The sequence below is a fragment of the Podarcis gaigeae genome (assembly GCF_964106915.1).
Source record: "Podarcis gaigeae genome assembly, chromosome: 8".
In the NCBI taxonomy this organism is placed as follows: domain Eukaryota; kingdom Metazoa; phylum Chordata; class Lepidosauria; order Squamata; family Lacertidae; genus Podarcis; species Podarcis gaigeae.
The window spans coordinates 20314044-20339250 of NC_139684.1; the positions used below are offsets into that span (position 1 = coordinate 20314044).

Consider the following 25207-nt stretch of genomic DNA (forward strand, 5'->3'; position numbering starts at 1 on the left):
CTGTGAGGTGAGTGCGGCTGAGAGACTTCAGAGAAGCGTGACTAGCCCAAGGTCACCCAGCAGCTGCATGTGGAGGAGCGGGGAATCGAACCCGGTTCACCAGATCACGAGTCCACCGCTCTTAACCACTACACCATGCTGGCTCTTAAGTCTTTCCAAAATTCATACGCAATTTCCCCTGAAATTTGCACGCAAATTTCCTTGAAATAATGCATTTTGGTGGGTTCTTTAAAAACAAAAACCTTAATATTTGCATTTTGATGTGGGCTTTCCCCTAATGTACACATTTTGTTATGCACTGGAGAACTGCATTGCAAATTTTCAGAATTCCGAAAATTTCAGCTGTGTCTTGGTTTGCATCCTGTTTTGGGAAGTCCGAATCAAGTAGGTTTGCATTAAAATCCTAAATGAAGCCAATTTCGCCCCTGCCCTTCATTTTCTCTCTCTTACACATACACCCTCTACACACTTGGTGCCTCACATGTCCTTTTGAGTGCATGAAAAGGTCTACGGCCAACTCACACGACGATGGTTTGTTCCTTCAACATCCTTAAGCCACGGCGGAGTTAAGCCTTGGAGGTAGCCGGTCTTAGAAATGCTACAATAGTTAGAGATGGGAATCCCTGACTGTCTGGTCCAGGCGTAGTCACAATCTCCAGCTCCCATCAGCCTCAGCCAGCATTGCCATTCAGGGATGATGGGAGTTGTGGTCCAGAAACATCTACGCTTGTTGGCTACGCCTGGACTCAGGGCCCCATTTCCCATCCAAACAGAAGATTCCAGCTATGGTAAGCTGAGAATCACCATGGTCTAAAACAGGGATGGGGACTCCATGGCCCTCCAGGTGTTGTCGGACTGATGGGAGTTGTAGTTGGACAACCTCTGGCGAGCTACAGGTTTCCCCACCCCTGGCCAAGAAGACCTTCTGAATCTGGCCAGCAAATCTCTACTTAAAACAAGCACGGAAGAACTTTGGGCCCTCCGGGTGTTGCGGAACTACAACTCCCATCATCCCTGGCTCTTGGCCATGCTTGCAAGGGCTGCTGGGAGAGTTGAGAGTTCAGCAACATCTGGAGGACCCAAGGTTCCCCACCCCTGAGTGAAAAGGACTGCGTGATGGTGAAAACCCTTCTCTGCTTGTGACCCTGAAGAGTGGCTGCCAGTCAGTGCAGACAATACTGGGCTGGATGGACAAAGAGCCTGACTTGGTATAAAGCAGCGCTCTCCATTCTCAAGAAACATATTCTAGCATTGTAGGGAGTTGGACTAGATGCCCCTTGGGCAGGCATAGGCAAACTCAGCCCTCCAGATGTTTTGGGACTACAACTCCCACCATCCCTAGCTATCAGGACCAGTGGTCAGGAATGATGGGAGTTGTAGTCCCAAAACATCTGGAGGCCCGAATTTGCCTATGCCTGCCCAAGGGGGTCTCTTCCAACCCTACAATTCTACGATTCTACATTCACAACACACAACATATACAGGGCTCAATGGTTTCACCATGAGACTGATGGCTGGCTGAACTCTCATTGCACTGCCGTGCACCCTGTCATGTGTTCTGGACAAGTGGGTAAGTTATTACAAACACCAACAAATGCCGTTTGGGAATCGACGTGTTTTGAGCTCCTAACGCATTAGCGACGCAACATTTATCAAGGGATAAATCATTCTCAAGGCAGGGTGATGTGAACAGTTGACAGAGACACCCGGGGGGCTGACATGGCCAGAGATAAGCTTCAACAGGCCCTCAAACACATTCCACAAAAGCCGGTGTCCTTCCGCCTGGCTTCTAATAACTTTTTTTTCCACGGCAAACCAGCATCGGTCGCTTCTTCCGAGCTAGTAAAAAAATCCGACAGGATGAACTACAGATCCCATTAATTTAAGAAACAGAACAAAATTGTAAAAATGGGGAGGGAGAGGGTGTCGTGACACTAAGCTAGCAACTTGATTCCAAAGGAACCAAGACGGGGCGCCGTCTACCGGGCGTTATGAACCTCAAGCCAAATCTGCAACTGGAAACGAGACGCGTTCTGCATCAGGGAAGGGTTTGGGGGGTGGCGGCCAGTGGCGGCAGGGCAGGGGGGTGGGACATGGACACACTTTAGGCTAAACATTACATCTTCTGTCCAAACTCACCTACGAAGACTTTGAACAACAACAGATTTCCGGAAAAGAAGAAGGAACCCCCCCCCAAACAAATAAATAACGAACAAAACGCAAGAAGGGTACATTGGCGTTGCAGGACACACCATCGAGGAGCTTGGTGGGCTGCGGAAGTACAATGCAAATTCTCTTTCCCGTTTTGTGTTTGTTTTCTTGTTTACATATATACAGGAGTCCACCAATAAAATGGTAACCACAGTGCAACGTCCCGGGAGCCTCGCAGCCGGGACAGGATTGGATTGTGCATTCTCTGGGTGTGCCGGGCTGACACACACCGATAAGGGTAACTAAACGCAAGTCCTTAAAGTGGCGTCCATTGAGGAACGGGCGGGGCCCCTCGACAGACGGCAAAAAGGCCAAGTTCTACAACCCCTTGACAGTCTTGGGTTTCTTAGAGGTGTCGGGGGCTGGGGTGCCCATTATGGTACAACTTCTGTTTGATGTGCACCATGTTCCCGGTCGGCTCGTCATACTGCCGGTGGTGACGTTTCCTGAACTCCTTGAAGTTACAAAATTTTGGAATCCAAGACCAAGTGGTGTCTGTCAACAGAAAGAGAGAGAGAGAGAGACTTTAGCAAAAGCTTAGGTAAAGGTAAAAGGACCCCTGACCATTAGGTCCAGTCGTGGCCGACTCTGGGGTTGTGGCGCTCATCTCATTTTATTGGCTGAGGGAGCCGGCGTACAGCTTCCGGGTCATGTGGCCAGCATGACTAAGCCGCTTCTGGCGAACCAGAGCAGCGCACGGAAACACCGTTTACCTTCCCGTCGGAGTGGTACCTATTTATCTACTTGCACTTTGACATGCTTTTGAACTGCTAGGTTGGCAGCAGCCGGGACCGAGCAACAGGAGCTCACCCCATCGCGGGGATTCAAACCACCAACCTTCTGATCAGCAAGTCCTAGACTCTGTGGTTTAACCCACAGCGCCACTCGCGTCCAAAAGCTTAGCCATGCTTAACAACCCAGCCCACGATTGTTCAATTTGGTGGTAGACTTTGAGAAGCATTTCTTATTTATGACTACTTTTGTAAGTTTGTAATAGGGGTTTTCCCCCCAGCTGGAACTATTATTATTATTATTATTATTATTATTATTATTATTATTATTATTATTATTTATTACTTATTACTTATACCCCACTCATCTGGCCGGGCTTCCCCAGCCACTCTGGGCGGCTTCCAACAGAATATTAAAAACATGATAAAACATCAAACATTAAAAACTTCCCTAAACAGGGCTGCACTCTAGAAAGAGTGAAGGAATTCCTTGCTGATATACATCAAATTATCCACTGATCTACCAATAGATCCCGATCTATGATTTACCTATCATGATTTATGGAGTTTTGGGCTTTGAAACTCTCCTTTAATTTATATGCAAATTTAATCAATTAGCTCAATTTAATTCCTACGATTAGTTAAGATTTATTTAATCAGGCAGCCGTCCTACTTTGAACTACAGAGTCCCCAAAGAGAGGAAATACATCTCCAAAAATCAAACCCACGGGTTTGAATAAAATTTTAACGGACTAATGTACATGTTTGCATGCTAGACTCTCTCAGTGTAGAACACCAGAGATCTGCACTTGTGGCTGATTTGCTACTGGTCCAAGTTACAGGTGCTACTATGGGCATAAAAAAGCCCTTAACAGTTTGGGACCAGTTTATTTCTGATTTGCTGCACTCTTGATGGGGTTATATTCCCTCTGAAGGAGCAGGTACGTAGCTTGGGGGTTCTCCTGGATCCTTTGCTGTCACTTGAGGCTCAGCTGGCCTCAGTGTCACCAAAGCCTTCCATCAGCTCCGGCTGGTGGCCCAGCTGCACCCCTCTCTGGGCAGGGATAGCCTAGTTTCTGTTGTCTATGCTCTGGTAACCTCTAGGTTAGATTACAGCAATGCACTATACATGGGGATGCCTCTGAAGATGGTTCAGAGACTTCAGCTGGTGCAGAATTAGGCAGCTGGGTTGCTCAATGCGGCAAAACGGTTTGAACATATAACGCCAATCCTGGCCCGACTGCACTGGATGCCAATTAGTTTCCAGGCCCAATTCAAAGTGCTGCTTTTCACCTATAAAGCCTTAGGACCACAAGCACTGCCTCTCCCCATATGAGCCACCCCAGACCCCGAGATCATCTTCTGAGGCCCTTTTTCATGCGCCTCCTCTGCTAGAGGTCTGGAGGGTGGCAACAAGTGAACGGGGCCTTTTCTGCAGTGGCTCCCCATTAGCAGAATGCTCTCCCCAAGGAGGCTTGCCTGGTGCCTTAATTAGACATCTTTAGGTGGCAAGAAAACAAGACCTCATAACCTCCAGCCCTTAACTTTCTGTAGCATTTCAGAAGTGGGTGAGGTGTTTTTTAGTGCATTTCTTTCCCCACTTTGTCTTAATGTATCTACGTGGTGTTTGGGGGGGGGGGCAGTTGTTTGGTTGTAAGCTGCTTTGGATGGAAGTTGTTTTGGGTTGCCCTGGGCAAAGTCAAAGGGCTAACAAATTTAATTAATAAATAATAAAATGTGTGTTTTTTAAAAAAAAAATTCGCTTGCTGTGACATTGGGTAGTTGTTGCTTTTAATTAAAATCAAACAGGCAGGCAACACAGAGCAGGGTCACATTCTATGATTCTGCGCCAAACATAATTTTACAAGCTTCTCCCATGTTTTCCCTTCTCCGCCCCCCACCATCTTTTCTCTAAATCTAAAAGCCCCAATAAAATAAAATAAATACAGGTGCCATAAATTTGTTGACTCATGGTTCAAACACTCAGGGCTACATCCAATACAAAGTTCTGCTCACCCACGTGAAATAAATGGACATGAATAACTTTGGCCCACTACTGTATTTTTCGCTCTATAAGACGCACCAGACCACAAGACGCACCTAGTTTTTGGAGGAGGAAAACAAGAAAAAATATATTCTGAATCTCAGAAGCCAGAACAGCAAGAGGGATCACTGTGCAGTGAAAGCAGCAACCCCTCTTGCTGTTCTGGCTTCTGTGATAGCTGCGCAGTCTGCATTCACTCCATAAGATGCACACACATTTCCCCTTAGGAGGGAAAAAGTGAGATTTATAGAGCAAAAAATACGGTAATTTCAACGGGTCAGCTCTGAGTAGGGCTTTGCTGGAGGAGACAACCCTTCGTTTCTGCTGGACATCTTTTAGCTCAGAAACTGGAAAGGTGGTGTTCACCTGGCTTTCCTTTCAACATAAGCACATTTTCACATCTTTGAGGACTAGAAACGTGATCCTCAAAATGGGGACGAAAGCTTGAGGAGCAGAAACGAGGTATCCAGAAACCACGAGGAACCTGCTCCCTCTGGGGAACATGAAAACACCTCCCCTTGGCGCATCGCCAGTGACAGCGAACCCCTCCGGCAACAGGCCGGTGAGCACTCACTTACCATACCGTCGGCTTGTCCGCCAGGCCCGTACGGCATAGTGGAGCACTCCATCCATCCACACCAGAAACCAGCTTATGCAGAATCCCAGCAAGAGTCCTAGCATCAGGTCGATTTCCTGCTTGGTGACATTGTCAGTCACAAAGTAGTTCTCTGACGAATCCACCACGGACTGGTCTCCGTCGTAGGGGATGACGTAATGAACATGGTGCCTGTGAGGTTAGGGAGGGAGAGAGAGAAAAGGAGGAAAGCATCAAAGATTGGAGGGCAAACAAGGAGAACAGATGGATTTGCAGCCATTAGGGATTCCGCCCAGGTCCTAGGCCAGTGCCATCAGGTGGAATCCTTGAGCCCTTGTCTGGGCTCTTGCAATGAAACAGCCCAAAGCTGATCGGTAGGATACTAGATCTGGTGGGGCATCGTTTAAAAACATCAATGTGTGTTAAATTCACCCCCTCTGCTGGCTCACTGGCCAATACTGCCTCGGATACCTAAACAGGGCTAAAAGGTAAGGGGACCCTTAACATTTAAGTCCAGTAGCGAATGACTCTGGGGTTGTGGCACTCATCTCGCTTTACAGGCTGAGAGAGCCAGCGTTTGTCCACTTCTGCAAACAGTTTTTCCGGGTCATGTGGCCAGCATGACTAAGCTGCTTCTGGCGAACCAGAGCAGTGCACAGAAACGCCATTTACCTTCCCGCTGGAGTGGTACCTATTTATCTATGTGCACTACGTGCTTTCATACTGCTAGGTTGGCAGAAGCTGGGACAGAGCAATGGGAGCTCACCCCGTCATGGGGCCTCGAACTGCCGACCTTCTGATCAGCAAGCCCAAGTGGCACAGTAGTTTAAACCACAGTGCCACCTGCATCCCTGGCTACCTACATCTAAAGCATTATGAAACAGCCATAGCATCTCCCAAAGGATCCTGGGAGCTGTAGTTTGTTTAGGGTTCTGGGACGTGTTAGGAGACCCCTGTTCTCCTCACAGAACTATAATTCCCTGACTGGTTTAGCCATCAATCTCTCTTCCCAGGGAACTAAGGGGTTTGTAGTTTTGTGAAGGGGAATAGGGGTCTCCTAACAACAATGACTTGCTTTGGTCCGTTAATTTCAACAGGTTTGGGGTGTGCGTGTGACAGAGAGAGAGAAACAGAGAGAGAGAATCCAAATAGCACCATCCACAACCAAACTAAACAATATGGTCTGATCCAGCATATTTCCCTGCAGGAAGCATTTCAGTTCAACGAGGCTTGCGCCAGTAAATGTCCAATTGGATGGTGTCCCCTTAACAGAGCTGGTCACAGGGCTCAAAGTAGTTACAGTGGTACCTCTGGTTAAGAACTTAATTCGTTCTGGAGGTCCATTCTTAACCTGAAACTGTTCTTAACCTGAGACACCACTTTAGCTAATGGTGCCTCCCGTTGCCACTGCACGATTTCTGTTCTCATCCTCAGGTAAAGTTCTTAACCCGAGGTAATATTTCTGAGTTAGCAGAGTCTGAAACCTGAAGCGTCTGTAACCTGAAGTGTCTGTAACCCGAGGTACCACTGTATCTTTATTTTATTTACTGCACGACTTAGTTGTGTCATATCTTCCTATACACATGAAAATGTAAAATGCTGTCACGCTGCAGTTCTTGTGGCCGACAGAAGGTGGCCGCTGCAACTGCAGCATGCTGAATAGCAGGCATGCAGGCAAGTATTTCGTGAAACATGCCTGCTGGGAGGTTTAATGGAAGGAGGGAGGCGAGTTGTGGTGGGATATGTGAGAGGGGCTGTGAATGGAGGGTGTGTTGTCCCATGTGGGGGAAGGGCAGCAGGCAAAAGAGTGAGCAGGGTTGATAAGCACAGCAAGCAGGGGTGGCAGCCCTTTGTGTGTATGTGTATCTCAAAGCCACCTAACCAGGTAAAATACAAACAGGGAAACATAAAAGCCAGAAAAACATAATGTACAATACAAATCGATTAAATGAATCATAGAATCATAGAGTTGGAAGGGACCATGAGTGTCATCTAGTCCAACCCCCTGCAAACGCAGGAATATTTTGCCCAACATGGGACTTGAACCCACAACCTTGAAATTAAGAGTCTCATGCTCTACCAACTGAGGTATATGGATTGCTCTATATCAGGGGTAGGCAACCTTCTCAATCCGGCCCGCGATCAATCGCCTTCTCAATCCGGCCCACGAATGGTCTGGGAATCAGCGTGTTTTCACATGAGTAGAATGTGTCATTTTATTTAAAATGCACCTCTGGGTTATTTGTGGGGCATAGGAATTCGTTCATCCCCCCCCCAAAAAAATATAGTCATGCCCACCACATGGTCTCAGGGACGGTGGACCGGCCCACGGCTGAAAAAGGTTGCTGACCCCTGCTCTATATCATCCAACAACCTCCCACCCACTAAAATATGAGCAGCGCAGAGTAGGAGAGGCTAGGGAGGGGGGTGAAGAGAGGAGGCCATTTTAATGCTACCCCTTGCAGGTTTTGCAAGGTTACAGGGGAGGCTGCAATTTGGCAATGGGGTAGGAGGGATTCAGGGGGTGGGGCTCATGGGTACCATTAAAGGGACCCTGCCCTTTCCCTCCTCCCCAATAAATTGGGCCAAATGGTTCAGAGTGAGGCCGTAGCTCCGGGACAGAGAATCTGCCTTGCACACAGAACATCCCAGTTTCAATCCCTAATGTAGGGTTACCAGATGTCCCTAGTTCCCGGGGACAGTCTACGGATTTGCAAATCTGTCCCCGGATAAATTCCGTCCCCGGAATGTCCCCCGATTTGCAAATTTGTCCCCAGGAAACGTGGCAGCGGCAGCCTCAGCAGTCCGGAGCCAGCCTGGTAGCACAGTTGGCTCTGGCTGGCTTCAGGAGCTGCTCGCTGCCCGCTGCTGTGGCGCCCGCCATTTTTCCTTGCTGGAACTTCCAGCGAGGAAAAATGGCGGGTGCCACGGCAGCAAGCAGCTCCGGAAGCCAGCCAGAGCCAACTGTGCTACCAGGCTGGCTCCGGACTGCTGACTGCTGACTGCTGCTGCCGCCACCACTGCCAAAGAGGAACTGGGGACGTCCAGTGGTACAAATCTCCTGCCCCCTTTGTTTTGACTGATCGGGGGAGGCTTGGGAGTTGCGGGCGGGCGGCTGTTGCCCCATTTTTAAAAAACTCTGTGCATTTATGTTTCACAGGGTGTGAAAGAAGGGCTTTGCTCATTGCCTGGCAGAGAAACCGTGCGCCTTCTGCCCCTCCTGGGCAATAGCCCACAACTCCTGAGCCTCCCCTGATCTGTCAAAACAAAGGGGGATCTGTCAAAACTGTGCATTTATGTTTTACAGGGTGCAAAAGAAGGGCTCTGCACCTTTATACAATATGCATGTGTGTCTTTTGCCTCACCATCCCCACAACTGACTCCCTGTTGATACTCAGCTTCAAAGAACAAGAAAAGTGTCCCTGAATTCTTTGAGAAGAATCTGGTAACCATACCCTAATGGCATCTGCAGTTAGAGCTGGGAAGGTCCCTTATCCGAAACCCTAGAGAGCTGCTGCCAGTCCGTGCAGGCCACATTGTGATCTGACTCAGCACAATCCCTGGCATCTCCCCGTAGGGCTGTTTGAAAGCCTGGACAGCAGCTGCCAGTCAGTGCGGACGACACCAAGCTGGATGCACCAATCAGCTGACTCCGCATCAGGCGCCTTCCTAAATCCCTGCGCCTAAGTGCCTTGTGAACGGTGTCCAGAAACGCTCCGCTGAAGCAGCTTTGTCACCTTGCGTCATGCCACAGCCGCCTCGACCGCAAGTCCCGTTTGGAGGTTCAGGCACGGCTGGGAGGCGTGCTGTTTTCCCTCCCCAGCCGCCGACCCTTCCCCGGTTCCCTTTCTTCTGCGCTCCCAACCTCTTCCCTCTGTTCACCCAGCCCCTGGGACCACCCTGGCGGAGCAGCTCGCTCTGGCAGCCGGACAGCCAGGCTGCAACAGAGAAGGATGCTCAGCATCCCCCACAACCCCCTCGGCAACGCAACAGCCCGCATCGAGACACTGCAGAGTCAAACTTGGTCACTGCAGCAGCAGCAGCAGCGAAAGAGCACATCTCCCGATTACTTCCAAGCACAGCGGCAGGAAAGCGCTCCCTCGACTCTCGCTCCCTGTTTTGTCAGGGACAGGCGCCGCTCCTCTTTGCGCCCATGGTGGCGAGATGTTAGGGGGGTCCCTTAAAATAATGGAAAGTGTTTCCGCATCTCCATATGGGCACAGAGTTTCTGTATCAAGTCACAACCTTGCCCAGATGTCAAAGAAGTTAAGTTTCGGTGGAGTGGGTGTGCGTTTGCAAACCCTCCAAGTGTTCCTGTTTTCCAGAGACAGACCCAAATTTAGAGAAGCCGTCCCAGTTTCTGATTTGATCCTGGAATATCCCGCTTTTCCTTCGGATATCCCTGTTTTCATTAGAGAAATGTTGGAGAGTAAGGGGTTATGTGACCCCCCGAGCCAAGGGGGTATACAAGCTTTAGAAGAACATCTGAAGGCAGCCCTGTATGGGGAAGTTTTTTTTTAATGTTTAATGTTTTATTATGTTTTATTATGTTTACAGTGGTACCTGTAAAGTACAGTGGTACTTAATTCTTTCCGGAGGTCTGTTCTTAACCTGAAACTGTTCTTAACCTGAGGCACCACTTTAGCTAATGGGGTCTCCCACTGCTGCCGCGTCGCCACCACGCAATTTCTGTTCTCAACCTGAAGCAAAGTTTTTAACCCGAGGTACGATTTCTGAGTTAGCAGAGTCTGTAACCTGAAGCATATGTAACCTGAAGCGTCTGTAACCCAAGGTACCACTGTATTATGTTTATTATGTTGGAAGAATGGCTGGGGCAACCCAGTCAGATGGGCAGAGTATAAATAATAAAAGTATTATTGTTATTATTGTTATTGTTATTATTAAATAAAGGTAAGGTAAAGGTACCCCTGCCCGTACGGGCCAGTCGTGTCCGACTCTAGGGTTGTGCGCTCATCTTACTTAAGAGGCCGGGAGCCAGCGCTGTCCGAAGACACTTCCGGGTCACGTGGCCAGCGTGACGAAGCTGCTCTGGCGAGCCAGCACCAGCGCAGCACACGGAAACGCCGTTTACCTTCCCGCTATAAAGCGGTACCTATTTATCTACTTGCACTTAGGGGTGCTTTCAAACTGCTAGGTGGGCAGGAGCTGGGACCGAACGATGGGAGCTCACCCCGCCACGGGGATTCGAACCGCCGACCATGTGATTGGCAAGTCCTAGGCACTGAGGTTTTACCCACAGCACCACCCGCATCCCTATTTTCATCAGAGAAATGTCGGAGGGTATGCATTTACCCAGAGGGCTCCTCCAGATAACCAATTTCTTGAGCCTTCATCCCAATTTGCTCTCCCAAAGCTTACACGGAGGTTATCTGTGCTTATGGTGGTTACAGAGTGGTTTGATGTGGGGATACTTCTTCGTTTCCAATCAGTGTCTGTCCTGTAACTTCCTGCTGAAATAATTGTTGGCTTATTTCTCATTTCTCATTCATTATTGGCTTATTTCTCATTTTAAGAGCCTAAAAAAAGAGCCCGCTGGATCAGACCAGTGACCCATCTTGTCCAGCATTCTGTTCTCACAGCACTGGCAGACTTTGGGCTCTCAAATTTCAGTGGCGCCTTGTGCTGCGCTAAAATCCTGTGCCCCCTGCCTCTCTCGCTCCATTCCACAGTACGGTTGTGGCACCCCCTGCAGCATGGCACCCATTGTGCCCGTACCAGTCACGCCACCCTAAACTGCCTTTGCTCACAGTGGCCAACCAGATGCAACCATAGGAAGACCAAAGCAACTCTCCAGCAACTAATATTCAGAGGCAAGCTCCCTCTTCTGGTGGAGAATGAACATAGCCACTGAGGCTCATACCACTGATAGCCTTGTCCTCCATGAACCTGCCTAATCCTCTTCTAAAGCCATCCAAGAATAAGAATAAGGCCTGGTAGCAGTGGTGTAGCATGGGTTGTCAGTACCCGGGGCCATGGCGGAGGGAGGGAAATGGGCAGAGTACGCATGCACATTCAACTGTCTGCAGCACCCAGGAGATCGCAACTGCAGAGATAAGAAGAGTCGTTCCATTATCTGGAGAAGTCACTTCCTTGTTTGCATGGATAAGCATGCAGCTGTATTGAAAGTTTGCGCCCCCTAACAATATTGCGCCCGGGCCCCACCAATATATTACACCACTGCCTGGTAGATCGAGCCAATGGCCCATCTAGTCCAGCTTCTTATTCTCACAGTGGTCAACACAGATGCCTGTGGGAAACCCACAAGCAGGATCGGAGCAAAAGAGCGTTCTTCCTCCCTGTGGTTTCCAGCAACTGGTATTCAGAAGTATATTCTGACTGTGGAGGCAGAGCATGGCCATCATGGCTTGTAGCCCTTGATAGCTTTGTCCTCCGCGAATTTGTCTCTCCCTCTTTTGAAGCCACCTAAGTTGGTGGCCGTCGCTGCCTCCTGTGGCAGAGAGTTCCATAGTTTAACAATGCATTTTTGCCAAGCCGCAATGCAAGAGTGCTCCCCTGGATGGCAATCACGCAGTTATACGGAGGAAGCATCGCAGAACAAGTAGTAGAGCAGAACGCTGTGCGGACAGTCTTGAACAAATCTACTGCTAATACGCTATTATCGCAGCAATGGCATGTTGCAGAATACGCCCACATTAAAAACCCCAGAACTGGAAAGACACTATGCCTGCTCCTTATCAAGCCTTCTTTCTGATTTGCTTGCAGGGTCTTCCTATTAATCACACCTTCCTCTCACCCTTTTCCGCATAGAATCATAGAATTGTGGAGTTGTGTGGGACCCCGCGGGTCATCTATTCCAACCCCCTGTGATATGCTTTCCTAACCGCATAAGGCCTGTTTGTTTTTAAGTGGATTGGTTGCGCCAGAGGGCGCTTTGATCTACTGTAAACCGAGTGAACTTCCATTTCCGTGGTGACCTCAGCAGTTTGCTCCTTCTAGGCCAGAGGTCAGCAAACTTTTTCAGACCTTGTGGGGGGCCAGACTTTTTTTTTTTAAGGAACAAATTCCTATGCCCCACAAATAACCCAGAGATGTATTTTAAATAGAAGGACACATTCTACCCATGTAAAAACATCAGGCAGACCCCACAAATAACCCAGAGATGCATTTTAAATAAAAGGACACATTCCACTCATGTAATAACATGCTGGTTCCTGGACCGTCCACGGACCGGATTTAGAAGGCGATTGGGCCGGATCCAGCCCCCGAGCCTTAGTTTGCATACTCATGTCCTAGGCATACATTTGCAGAGACTGCTGGAGAGAAGGGGCAGTGCACCGAGATCTTTGACGCAGAAATACGGAAACATTGCTGGAATGTTTTTTGAGGGTCAGCTATTCTATAGCAAAGACCAACTCCATTCATTCTGGGATTCAATGTTCTATGAAACCTCTCTCTCTCTCTCTTTTTTAATAGAAAAAGGGAATTGTCAGGTGAACTAAGGCAACGTCCCCTGCTTCAGAGGCCAGCTCAGGACACGCAATTGCTGAGTCAATGAACAGAGGCAAGAATGGGGAACCTGTGGCCTTTCTGGTTGCTTCTGGGATTTCAGCTCCCACCAACCCCAAGCAGCAAAGCCAATAGTCAGGGATGATGGGAGTTGTAGTCGACACCTGGGAGCTTCCCATCCCTGGAATAATGCCCCGGTGGAATAAAGCCTGCTTCTGTAAGTGTGGAAATGGAATTGGGGGTCTTTGGTGTGCAGCATAACAGATCTACTGTTTTCATTTGTGAAATCAGCCTCCAGGCACCTTCCAAAGGGGTGGGGGGGCTGCTGGTGTTGCAGTTCAGTCCCAGAACAGCTGCTTTGAATTCAGAAGGTCCCAAGACCACCCCTTTGCCTTCTGAGACCTTAGCAAGACTTCTTGCACATTTTCAAGCATAAGGACTAGATACTTGGGCTTCCCCCCCCCCAAAAAAATGAAAGCTGGGATTCCCAACAACAAGAATAAATAGGATTCAGAAGGAAGAAGAAGAGGAAGAGTTTGGATTTGATATTCCGCTTTATCTCTGCCCGAAGGAGTCTCAAAGCGGCTAACATTCTCCTTTCCCTTCCTCCCCTACAACAAACACTCTGTGAGGTGAGTGGGGCTGAGAGACTTCAGAGAAGTGTGACTAGCTCAAGGTCACCCAGCAGCTGCATGTGGAGGAGCGGAGACACGAACCCGGTTCCCCAGATTATGAGTCTATCGCTCTTAACCACTACACCACACTGGCTCTCACACTGCCTTCTATCAGTTCAAGCCACTAGCCTATCTAGAATAGTACTGTCCACACTGACTGGCAGTAGCTCTTTGGGGTTTTAGGCAGTGGTTTCCCCCAGCCCTACTTGGAGATGCCAGGAATTGAACCCAGGACCTTCTGAATGAGAAGTGGATGCTCTGCCGCTGAGCTACAGCTCTTTCTCTACAGCCTGCCAAAGTCCTTGGAGAACCCCCTCATTTCTGATGACCCTCGGAGCCCCTTCCAATTCTATGATTGTATGATTCTATTCACAGGGACTGATACATTTTGCCCGGGGAGCTATTAATGGAACAGAGACACTGGTGGGTGGACGGGGGGGGGGGGGAGGTACAGCCCTGGCTCACACCAAGGGAATCTGATTATGGAAGGTGGAGTTAGCCAGCTTGCATTGGCAACCAAATACTTCCTTATGAGCAGGGAGCCCAAGTCACAAATTCTCCCAGCCAGTTTCCCATTTGCTTAAATTAGCATCGTTGGTGAGAACCGGATCCATTATTACAGGGGGGGCAACGATACTTCTTGCTTCTGCAAAGCCTGCCCATTCACTGCTCTCTTTGGCAAGAGTTGGTGGGGGAAGAACTGCAGCTCATTGGAACGATCGCTTGCTCTGCATGCAGAAGGTCGCAGGTTCAATCCCCGACGTCTCCAGTTAGGAGAGACAGACCTTGGCCTCAAACTCTATACAGTGGTACCTCGGGTTACAGGCTCTTCAGGTTACAGGCTCTTCAGGTTACAGACGCTTCAGGTTACAGATTCTGCTAACCCAGAAATAGTACCTCGGGTTAAGAACTTTGCTTCAGGATGAGAACAGAAATCATGAAGCAGCAGGAGGCCCCATTAGCTAAAGTGGTGCTTCAGGTTAAGAACAGTTTCAGGTTAAGAACGGACCTCCAGAATGAATTAAGTTCTTAACCAGAGGTACCACTGTAGAGAGCCACTACCAGAGAGTACAGACAACACTGAGCTCACTACACCAATGGTCTGACTCACAATCAGGCAGTTTCCTTGGTTTCCAATAGCCTTTTAGCGAGCTTTGCAGAGTCTTCCTCATCAGGAACAAGTTCCACTGCGTTTAATCCTTCCCAGAAAGTGTGTTTCAAATTGCAGTCTTCGTTCCCCTTTCTACAAACGTACTCAGAGCAACGTTAGATCTCCATAGCACACGGCGCTTTTAACCGGTGATATTAAAAACACAAGTCTTTGCCTTGAGGAGCTGAGAAACTCAGAGGAAATCAGCTTCCAAGGCAGCCTTTGCAAACCCAAAGCACAGAAACTGCCACAGACATCACACAGGTTCCAAGTGCAAGCGCCGATCTCCCCACTTGTGATTCCCAACAACTAGTATTCAGAGGCATTTACTGTCTCCAATGCAGGAGGTAAAGGTAAAGGTAAAGGGACCCCTGGCCATTAGGTCCAGTCGTGGCCTACTCTGGGGTTGCGGCGCTCATCTCGCTTTATTGGCCGCACAGCTTCTGGGTCATGTGGCCAGCATGACTAAGCCGCTTCTGGCGAACCAGAGCAACGCACGGAAACGCCGTTTACCTTCCCGCCAGAGTGGTACCTATTTATCTACTTGCACTTTGACGTGCTTTCGAACTGCTAGGTGGGCAGGAGCAGGGACCGAGCAACGGGAGCTCACCCCGTCGCGGGGATTCAGCAGCCCTCAATTGCCGTCTCCTCCCCAAATGTGATCTCCTTTCAGAGCCACCCAGAAGCTTCAAACAGCAAGAAGCTGCTTACATGAGCTCCATCTAGGTCTATTTTTTTTGTTTAACCCAATGGATTCACAGTTGTCGCCAAACTGATTCCCAGAAAGTTCTATCTGAATATGAAAGTTATCCATCGGCAGAAGCCCAGTTGAAAAACCAAGAGAGGGAATGTCAGCATTTTACTTGGGCCACCCCATCTGGAAAACAAAACAGCTCCATCCAATCAGATCAAGGAGGTGGCGGGTTGAGGCTTATTTGAAAAGCAGAGATTCCTGCATTGCAAGGGGTTGAACTAGATGATTCCCATTCTATCATTTTGCATGAAAAGGAATCTTCGACAAAATGCCGCAACCCTGCAGTGGACCATGTCGTAAGAACATTAGAAGACTGTGGATCAGTGATGGATCAGGCCAAAGGCCCACCTGGCCAACCAGGTGTCTGTATGGGAAGCCCAAAAGCAGGACCTGAGAGCAACAGCAACGGTCCTCACTTGCAATCCCTAGCAACTGAGGTTCAGAAGCACATTGCCTCCATCGGTGGAAGGAGAACATAGCCATTAGGGATAGTAGCCAATGACAGTCTCATTTCCCGTGAATTTGTCTAGTCCGCTTTTAAAGCCACCCAGGCTAACCACATAGCACCTACATTGGCTCCCAGTATGTTTCTGGGCACAATTCAAAGTGTTGGTGCTGACCTTTAAAGCCCTAAACGGCCTCAGCCCAGTATACCTGAAGGAGCGTCTCCATCTGCACCGTTCTGCCCGGACACTGAGGTCCAGCGCCTAAGGCCTTCTGGCGGTTCCCTCACTGCAAGAAGCGAAGTTACAGGGAACCAGGCAGAGGGTCTTCTCAGTAGTGGCGCCCGCCCTGTGGAACTCCCTCCCACCAGATGGCAAGGAAATCAACAACTATCTGACTTTTAGAAGACATCTGAAGGCAGCCCTGTTTAGGGAAGCTTTTAATATCTGATGAATTATTGTGTTTTAATATTTTGCTGGAAGCCACCCATAGTGGCTGGGGAAACCCAGCCATATGGGCAGGGTATGAATAACTAATTATTATTATTATTATTATTATTATTATTATTATTATTATTACCACCACCACAGCCTCCTGGGGCAGTGAGTTCCATAGTTTAAGCACTGTGGAAAGAAGTCTTTCCTTCCACTGGTCCTGAATCGTCCAACATTCAGCTTCGCCAGATGTCCACTGTTTCTCGAGTTACAAGACAGGGAGAAAAGCTTTTCTCTGTCTGTTCATACGCTTCTGTCATGCCTCCACTTTTGGCTAATTTCCAAAAAGCCCCAAACCTTTTCTCACAGAGGAGTCACCCCACCTACTCGATCAGCCTCGTCTTCCTCTTCTGAACCTTTATAATATCCTTTTCTGAGGCAACCAAGTCGTTCAAATGACAAATGCGACAAATGCACCCATTGACAACAAGGTTGGAGGGGGAGCAAAATGCACAACGTCCCAAAAGACGAGGTGAATTAAAAGGCAATAGAAGTTTCCATTGCTTTTTAAAAGGGCCGATCGATGGGATAATTTTCCTAAGTTGATCGCTGCTGATAGCAGCAAAAGCCAGCGCATTAAGACAGGCTGGGCACTGCCCGCCTTCTCCCTGCGCCAGGCTGCTAACAAGGTCATTGGAAAGACCCCCACAAGGCTGTTCATGCTCCATCGTGTTATGTGGCGATTACACAAATCCATTAGTGGCTGCGCTTATTCGCAAGGGGCTTCCCGGAGCCACCCTGCTTACAGATCTTGTCCTGCCCCCCCCCTCTCTCTCTCTCAAACACACACACACACACACACACACACTGGAGAAAAATAACAATGATAACAATTTCATAACTGGACATCTGCAGCTCTCCGCTGCCAGACAAATCGAGCATCTGTCCTACCCGGAATGGAGTATCCGGTGAGGAATTTGGCACGCAAACAACCTTCAGTGAACCTCCCTAAATAAGTTTTTAGTCCTCATGGCTTCCAACTTTGGGCACCTGTATTTTGTGTTCAAGCTTATTGGACAAAGGCAACATTTGCATTTGTTGCTCCGCCCACTTTTGAGATGGGTGGACCAATGGTGAGGCAGGCGCTCATATCCACACGCCCCCTTACCCTGGGATCTGATTCCTTTTTCACCATTGAGCCCTGTATTAGCCACCTTGAACTTTTAAGAAAGGCAGGACAGAAGAGTTTTCAAGAAATCAGTGCCCTCTGTGCCCAGCTGGCAGCAAGAGGTCGCCATCTTTCCTACCACTTGGAATTGAACCAGGGAAAATTCACATCCAAAACTGACTCCATGGCCACTGCCTCTCTCCCCTGTGCAGAAAGATGCCTTATAACAAGTCACACTATTGGGCCATCAGGCCCCATACTGTCTACACTGACTGGCAGTGTTGCTCTCTGGGGCGCAACCTCCTCCTTTGATGAGGAAGGACTCTAATGCAGTAGTTTGAGCAACTAAGCATAGAGAAGGTCCCGGCATCTCCAAACAGGTCTGAGAAAGAGGCTGTCTCTGAAACGCTGCAGAGCTGCTGCCAATCTGTGCAGGCAATACTGAGCTCAATGGCACAATGGTCTGACTCAGTATAGTTACAGGCTGCGGGCTGGGAAGGGCCCCTCTCTGAAAGGCAATGAAAGGCATTTATTAGTTAATTTCCCAAGGTTTAAGGTAGCTTGAGTTTATCGTTTAAAACAAAACTTAAATAATACAGAAAACACAGATATAACAGAAACACCCAAATAGACTAGCCAGCCAAGACAGAAGAGATGTAAGTGGGTTATTGTTTCGATGTTTCGTTTTTAATTATTTACTTGTTTTTATCCTGTATTTTGTTCTGTGGACCGCCCTGAGACCTCAGGATGAAGGGTGGTCTGTAAATCGAATCGCTAAATAAAAGTACCATATTTTTCACTCTATAAGACGCACCAGACCATAAGACACACCTAGTTTTTGGAGAAGGAAAACGAGAAAAAAAATATTCTGAATTTCAGAAGCCAGAACAGCAAGAGGGATCGCTGTGCAGTGAAAACAGCAATCCCTCTTCCTGTTCTGGCTTCTGGGATAGCTGCGCAGCCTGCATTCGCTCCATAAGACGCACACACATTTCCCCTTACTTTTTAGGAGGGAAAAAGTGAGTCTTATAGAGCAGAAAATACAGTAAATAAATAAAATAAAAAACCATGGAGAGAGACACTGCCAGTCCGTGCAGGCAATACCAAGCTCAAGGCACCGGTCCTCTGACTCTGCACAAGGCCGCTTCCTATGTCCCTAGAAGCAGGCGAGCCTTTTGCAAACCCGGCAGCGCGATGGATGCCACCGTTTGTTGCTCGCAGGGAACATGCCCCTCCGTGTCACTCTGAGAAGATGCTCCCATCACAGGTGGCTCTGAGGACCAGCAGATCGTTATCGCAGCCACTTTGCCAGATTTCCCCAGGAGCAGGGATCCAAATTCGATATTATTATTTTTCCAGAGTGCAAGAATGTGGAGAGAGAAAGAAAGAGAGACAAACCACCCAGATCGGCTGCTAGGCCTCTCTCCTGACACACGGGTGAGCATAACGCCAACTGACAACGCAAGATGGGGAACGCGCAAACGGTCTTGAATTCATTAGCTGGGGGAAAGTGTGTCACTCTATAGAGCCGGGCCGGGAAGACAAGAGACGAAATCAGACAAGGCTCCACACACTTCCCTGCTTCTAATTCACTCCCTTGTCATCGCTCCTGCCCACCCTCCGGGTTTGGTCTTTTCTGGTTCTCGGGAAACGACTTGATGCCGCCCCAAGAGAATAGGCAGGCCACCGCGTGCGGCGCTTGACACAAGGCTAGCACGGCTGAGCCCTAAGCCAGGCAAAATTCACACTCCGGCACTGAGCGACAGTATAAGCCCTTAAAAACAGACTGAGGTTCTAGTCCTCATGGTTCTGAATCCAGGGCAAACGTCAATCATCTGGGAAGATCATACCCTCCAACATTCCTCTGATGAAAATAGGGATGTCCTAAATAATAATAGGGATGCGGGTGGCGCTGTGGGTTAAACCACAGAGCCTAGGACTTGCCGATCAGAAGGTTGGCAGTTCGAATCCCCACGACAGGGTGAGCTCCCGTTGCTCGGTCCCTGCTCCTGCCAACCTACCAGTTCGAAAGCACGTCAAAGTGCAAGTAGATAAATAGGTACCACTCAGGCGGGAAGGTAAACGGCGTTTCCGTGCGCTGCTCTGGTTCGCCAGAAGCAGCTTAGTCATGCTGGCCACATGACCTGGAAGCTTTACGCCGGCTCCCTCGGCCAATAAAGCGAGATGAGCGCCGCAACCCCAGAGTCGGCCACGACTGGACCTAATGGTCAGGGGTCCCTTTACCTTTTTAAATAATAATAATTATACCCCACCCATCTGACTGGGTTGCCCCAACCACTCTGGGCGGCTTCCAACATATATCAAAACCTAATAAAACATCAAACATTTAAAAACTTCCCTAGACAGGCAGTTTTCAAAATTCCCATTACTCTAGGCGCATTTTGCGACAAGGAATTTCATTAGCACAAGCAGTTTCTGAGTTCTGGGCACCTAAGATTTCAGATTAAAACCGCGGAGTGGAAGAAAAGGAGAAGCTTTTTCTGCCTCCCCACTTCCAGCTACTCTCTGAAGACTAGAGAAAAGACCCTCTCAAGAATATTAGGGGAGTGGGCAGGGGAAGGACTAGACCATGTGAAAAATGAACACAATATTTTAGCTGCAGTTCATTCATCTTCAGCTTTGTATTCTTGTTACAAAAAAAGCACGCCTAGGCATTCCATTGTTGCGTCCATAACATGGGTTTAAGGTGCCGTTTAGCTCCTTGCTTTCATAGCTCAGTTTCTAACACTGTAAACAACGCTGCCTCCAGATGTCCTCTAAAGGTTGTATAGTTCTTTACCTCCTTGGCTCAGGGGTTGCATATCTCCATCCCCACCAACCTTTCTCCGATGACAACAGGGAGACCCTAAGATTCCGGGATCAAATCAGAAACCGGGACGGCTTCTATGAATCCGGGACCGTCCCTGGAAAATAGGGACACTTGGAGGGTCTGGAAGAAACCTGGAACTCAGCTGCAAATATAACGATTAAATGCATTATACAAATGTGACGCTAGATGGCGATGGTTAGCTTATGGCAAATTCAATATATATTTTTAAAAGTTTGTTTTTTTATATAAAAGCATTTTCACAGCGTTTTTTATTTGTGTCTAGATTCCACCCTAGAGGGACGTGGGTGGCTCTGTGGGTTAAACCACAGAGCCTAGGGCTTGCCGATCAGAAGGTCAGCAGTTCGAATCCCCGCGACAGGGTGAGCTCCCATTGCTCGGTCCCTGCTCCTGCCAACCTAGCAGTTCAAAAGCTTTAAAGGTCAGCACCAACACTTTGAATTGTGCCCAGAAACATACTGGGAGCCAATGTAGGTGCTATGTGGTCAGCCTGGGTGGCTTTAAAAGGGGACTAGACAAATTCACAGGGAATGAGACTGTCATTGGCTACTATCCCTAATGGCTATGTTCTCCTTCCACCGATGGAGGCAATGTGCTTCTGAACCTCAGTTGCTAGGGATTGCAAGTGGGGACTGTTGCTGTTGCTCTCAGGTCCTGCTTTTGGGCTTCCCATACAGACACCTGGTTGGCCAGGTGGGCCTTTGGCCTGATCCATCACTGATCCACAGTCTTCTAATGTTCTTACGACATGGCCCACTGCAGGGTTGCGGCATTTTGTCGAAGATTCCTTTTCATGCAAAATGATAGAATGGGAATCATCTAGTTCAACCCCTTGCAATGCAGGAATCTCTGCTTTTCAAATAAGCCTCAACCCGCCACCTCCTTGATCTGATTGAATGGAGCTGTTTTGTTTTCCAGATAGGGTGGCCCAAGTAAAATGCTGACATTCCCTCTCTTGGTTTTTCAACTGGGCTTCTGACGATGGATAACTTTCATATTCAGATAGAACTTTCTGGGAATCAGTTTGGCGACAACTGTGAATCCATTGGGTTAAACAAAAAAAAATAGACCTAGATGGAGCTCATGTAAGCAGCTTCTTGCTGTTTGAAGCTTCTGGGTGGCTCTGAAAGGGGATCCCATTTGGGGATGAGAAGGCAATTGAGGGCTGCTGAATCCCCGCGACGGGGTGAGCTCCCGTTGCTCGGTCCCTGCTCCTGCCCACCTAGCAGTTCGAAAGCACGTCAAAGTGCAAGTAGATAAATAGGTACCACTCTGGCGGGAAGGTAAACGGCGTTTCCGTGCGCTGCTTTGGTTTGCCAGAAGCGGCTCAGTCATGCTGGCCACATGACCCAGAAGCTGTGCGGCCAATAAAGCGAGATGAGCGCCACAACCCCAGAGTCGGCCACGACTGGACCTAATGGTCAGGGGTCCCTTTACCTTTAGATTCTGCCCTAGTCAGTAATGACTGTTAGCACAGGCAGCCCTTCCTGGACAGACTGGAGATTGAACCTGGGATCTTCTGCCTGCCAGGCAGCTGCTCCAATCCTGATCTGCGGTCCTTTCCTGGAGACAAAGGAGCATAGGAAGTTGCCTTATCCCGAGTCAGAACACTGGCCCAGCAAACTTAGTATCACCTACACTGAACGGCAGTGGCTCTCCAGGGTTGCAAGTCGGGGGCAATCCTTGCTCTCCTAGGAGGTGCCAGGGAATTGAACCTTCTGCAGGCATAGCAGGTGTCCTACCACTTGCCTTCTTTAATCCCCCAATCGGCAGTGAAGCTCGCTGGGCGACCATGGGCCAGTCGCTGCCTCTCAGCCCAGCCTACCTCACAGGACTGTTGTTACAGGGATTAAAGAAGGAACAGGAAGAACTTTGGAGGACATGCAATACATTTACAGACGCTTTAGGTTGCATTTTTGGGGGGATTACAGACGTGCCAAAACCCGGAAGTACTGGAACAGGTTACTTCCAGGTTTCGACAGTCACGCATGCGCAGAAGCGCTAAATCACACTTTGCGCATGCGCAGAAGCGCCGAATTGCAACCCACACGCGCGGAGACGCGGTGCTGTGGGTTGCAAACGTGCCTCCCACACAGATCACGTTCGCAACCCGAGCGTCCACTATACAGTGGTACCTCGGGTTACAGACGCTTCAGGTTACAGACTCCGCTACCCAGAAATAGTACCTCGGCTTAAGAACTTTGCTTCAGGGTGAGAACAGAAATTGCACAGCAACGGTGCGGCAGCAGCAGGAGGCCCCATTAGCTAAAGTGGTGCTTCAGGTTAAGAACAGTTTCAGGTTAAGAACGGACCTCCGGAACAAATTAAGTTCTTAACCCGAGGTACCACTGTAACGAATGAAAGAGCCTGGGAACGGGGGAGGAAACTTCACCAACTTCTAGGCCAAACTTCACCAACCTAGTGCCCACCAGAGAGGTGTTTTGGGCAGGCAGTGAGGGCGCCAGGCACAGACCCCATCCGAAAATCAAGTACAGAGGCTGCCTAGGCCAGGGTTTGTGGAGCTGCACATCGACTCCATCTCCCCAGCAGGGCTAGGGATTTTCGTTTATTCAACAAAATCTATATACCATGACTGTAAAACAGCAACCACAGCAACCAACAAACCGCTAAATGGTTTACGAAAGCTTTAGAATCATTGATTAAAATGACCAGCGCAAAACCAAATATTTAGAACGATCCAGAAGATGGTGAAAATCAGCAGAGATGGAGATAAAACATCTACATGTCTGGACAGACTTCCCTAAATAAAAATGTTTTTTAAGCCAGCACCAAAAAGAAGATTGAAGAGGTGACTGTGAAGGGACAGGAAAACCCTGACAATTCCTATTTCTCTCAGTTTCTAATATCTGAATCTTATGCTCATCTTTCCACAACCCCACATCTGTTTGCATTCTGATGCGATTTTCTCACCTTTTTTCGCATGCAGTTCTTGCTCAATATTCATATTGTTGCAAAGCAATTTCCCCTTACGTAATGCATGCCCAGATTTAATTTTTACGAATATATGCATTTTTATGCACACCTTATCCTAATAAGATGCAATTTTGGTACACATTCATCAGCTTGACCTGCATAGCAAACTTCAGAGAAGCACAGATTTCAAAGGTTGGGGCACTTTGGTTCTTGTATTTTTTCCAAAAAGTGCATGTAAATTCACCTCTCAATGGGAATTCAGTCAGATTTCTCTCCCACCCCTAAAACACGGGCAAGGGTCAAGGATGACAGGAGTTGTGGCCCTTTCAATATTGCTGGACTACAACTCCCATTTTCCTCCATCAAGAGTCATGCTGGCTTAGGGCTGATGGTAGTCGGAGTCCACCAACATTCATCTCCTACGAGGGATGCAAAAGCCACAAGGTTGTTTGGTTTTTTCGGGGAGAGATATTCCAAAGGGGTGGGAAACGGGGTGCTTATGAATGACGCACCATGTGCCCCGGGTTGCCAACAGATCAAAACAAACCTCACTAGCTGGAAAAGTAGTCGTGAAAATGATGTATAATTGGTTCCTAACTCCTACGAAAATAGCAAAAAATGTATAGGATTGCTACAAATATCTATTGGCAGTGTAAAGAGAAGGAAGGCACATTCTACCACATTTGGTGGGCGTGCAAGATGACAAAAGCATATTGGGAAATGATTTATAATGAGTTGAAGAAAATGTTTAAAAAACCAGAAGCCTTTTTATTAGGAATTTTAGGTCCAGAAATACCAAAGTTCCAGAAATACCAAAGGAATAGAAAAGTCAGTTTATGCACGCTACGACAGCTGCACAGATGCTGGATGAAAGGAAGATAATGTACCTACTGAAGAAGAATGGTTAACAAAGATGATGGCCTATGCTGAAATGGCAAAAATGACCGGGAAGATCAGAAACCAAGAAGATGATAAATTTAATAAAGAATGGGGGAAATTTATAAGTTACTTAAAAGAACGTTGTAAACAATTAAAAACATTGGCAGGATTTTAAAAACACTTGCAATGTACGAAGAACTATGGTAAGAACTGAGTGTTAAGGAAATACAGTGGTACCTTGGGTTACATACGCTTCAGGTTACAGATACTTCAGGTTACAGACTCTGCTAACCCAGAAATATTACCTCGGGTTAAGAACTTTGCTTCAGGATGAGAACAGAAATCATGCTCCGGCGGTGCAGCAGCAGGAGGCCCCATTAGCTAAAGTGGTGCCTCTAGTTAAGACCAGTTTCAGGTTAAGAACGGACCTCCAGAACGAGTTAAGTTCTTAACCCGAGGTACAACTGTATGGAGAACATTATACAATGCAGTTGAGAAAGAATAACTCTGGAACCCGTGGAGGGAAGTCAAGGGATTCGGAGAACCCTATGTGTTTGTGATGATTGATTTACGTGTGATTCTAATTGTTAAATGTAAAAACGGAATAAATATTTATATATTTAAAGGAACAGTAGTCACGTCGGATGTGCGCACTGACATCTGTGTGCAAATGCCGGCTTTGGGTTTCAGAGGGTTTGGGGGAGAGCTCTCCTCAATGGCTGCTTAGCGGGGGTCTCACTGTATGTGCCCCCTCCCTCAGTCAGCAGGCCTACCTCCTCCATGCCGCCACAGTCGCCAGCTGCTGCTCCCCCTGCTGCTTGCTCCTGATGCCACCCACACACTGGCCGGATGA

The 25207-nt window shown here is 48.3% G+C and overlaps 1 protein-coding gene across 2 annotated transcripts in view; it reads right to left on the reverse strand.

Moving 5' to 3' along the window:
- Positions 1 to 1985: 1985 nt before the first annotated feature.
- The window catches only part of TMEM240 (transmembrane protein 240), a 46797-nt gene continuing 23575 nt past the window's right edge, over positions 1986 to 25207 (reverse strand). For both annotated transcript variants that reach the window (XM_083752857.1, XM_083752856.1), the window contains exons 3-4: positions 5565 to 5773; positions 1986 to 2706 (exon numbers count right to left, since the gene is read on the reverse strand). In XM_083752857.1, coding sequence (XP_083608983.1) covers positions 2558 to 2706; positions 5565 to 5773 — 358 coding nt within the window. In that variant the 3' untranslated portion in view covers positions 1986 to 2557. The remainder of the gene's footprint in view (positions 2707 to 5564; positions 5774 to 25207) is intronic.